The 1,497-nt window shown below is 40.5% G+C and overlaps 1 protein-coding gene across 1 annotated transcript; it reads right to left on the reverse strand.

The window, feature by feature from the left end:
- Positions 1 to 223: 223 nt before the first annotated feature.
- On the reverse strand, positions 224 to 1,255 carry LOC134390130 (phosphorylated adapter RNA export protein-like). Its single transcript, XM_063113412.1, has one exon. It carries the CDS (start codon positions 1,253 to 1,255, stop codon positions 239 to 241), a length of 1,017 nt encoding a protein of 338 aa, XP_062969482.1. The 3' UTR covers positions 224 to 238.
- Positions 1,256 to 1,497: the final 242 nt, after the last annotated feature.

Below are 1,497 nucleotides of genomic sequence, written 5' to 3' on the forward strand. Positions count from 1 at the left end.
AAGAAATTAAATCCTGTGCTATGTAAGTATTTTGTCAGACATGAGACATTTTTAAAGGTTTTTATCAATCACATTCGCCTCCCACATAGAACTAATTTTTATATAAAACAAGGAAACAATCTTCCTTTTCCGTATTCTCACATTAATCAGTGCAAAGTAAAATGTAGCAATCTCAGTAGGAATGGTTTATCACAAGGTTATTTTAGAAAGTCTTATTCCTCAAAATATCCAAAATATGCTAAAAGATGTCCAAATCATGAGAATGATCAACCTCAATGGCTTCTTCTGCATCCAACTTGGTTTCCCCATGTCCTTCCTGTGGCTCATCGAGAGAGGCCAGGGCTTCATTTGTGTCACTTGCAAAAGTTTCTCGTGATGTATCATCATCTTCTTGAAAATTTAGACTTTTAATAGCTTGTTTCATCTTTTTCCCCAACACTTGTGTTCTCCTCTTCCTAGCAGCTTTCTTATTTTCATATTCCTTTTGATTTTCAATGTAGAAAATGTCCTTAATTTGCTCCTCACTAATACTAGGAGTGTTTTTTAGGAGATTCAGAAAAACTCCACCTGGTGTTCTTCTTCGACTACCGTTCATTACAAAAAGGCCACCATTTTGTTCAACTTCAGCAGTTTCCATCAGAAGTTCGATCGCCTTTTTGTTCCCAATAATCCTCACTACTCGGGCTATCAGATCTTTCTTTGGTTCCTGTAACCTGAAAGAAATTTCATCAGCCACTTTCTCTTGAGAATCTTCCTCTGTGATCTCATATCGGCCTTTATAGTTCATTCCTATTCTGTCTCGGACAGGTCGTTTCCGTTTGAGATTACCCTGCCCATTTTCATCTTCCTTTGATTCTGTTTTTTTGACATCATGCATATATTCACCTAGCTCTTTGTCTAATTCTTTTGTATGCTCTTGAGATTCCTTCTTAAGTTTCTTAGCAAGCAAATAATTGTAGGTCTCGGACTGCCTGCTTTTGTCAATAGTGCCTTCCATTCCCAAGATACCAAGTTCAGTGGCCACTGCATCTTGATTCTGTTCCTGCAGCACAGCACCCCATATGTTATTAACCTTCTTTCCTCCAGCAACAGGTGCACGGGAACATGGCGCTGGAGGTCGGCGACATGGAAGACGGGCAGCTTTCCGACTCGGATTCTGACATGACGGTCGCACCCAGCGACAGGCCTCCGCAAGTGCTGAAAGTATTAGGTGGGGACAGTGCTGTGAGGGCCTTCCAGAGTACCACAACAGCATGTGCACCAGTATCACACTATCAGACTGTTATATTTCTTTGATGATGTCATATTTTCCTGCTTATCTGTAGTTCTAGTATTTTTTCATTGATGTTTAGTCATTTGGTATGATACTTGTTTCTTCTATTATTCTGGAGTGGATTGTGAAGAGAAAGACTTCCTCCTCTACTTGTGGGCTCTGCTAGTGACTCTTCCTGTAGCAGTGCAGTTACGTGTGTGGTAAGCTGCCTGTAGAGTGGCCCT

Source organism: Cynocephalus volans, chromosome 11, assembly GCF_027409185.1.
Source record: "Cynocephalus volans isolate mCynVol1 chromosome 11, mCynVol1.pri, whole genome shotgun sequence".
Taxonomy (NCBI): Eukaryota; Metazoa; Chordata; class Mammalia; order Dermoptera; family Cynocephalidae; genus Cynocephalus; species Cynocephalus volans.

What these genes read in the sequence shown, in the direction of transcription:
- LOC134390130 (XM_063113412.1), bottom strand. Translation starts at nt 1,255, where the DNA reads ATGCTGTTGTGGTACTCTGGAAGGCCCTCACAGCACTGTCCCCACCTA.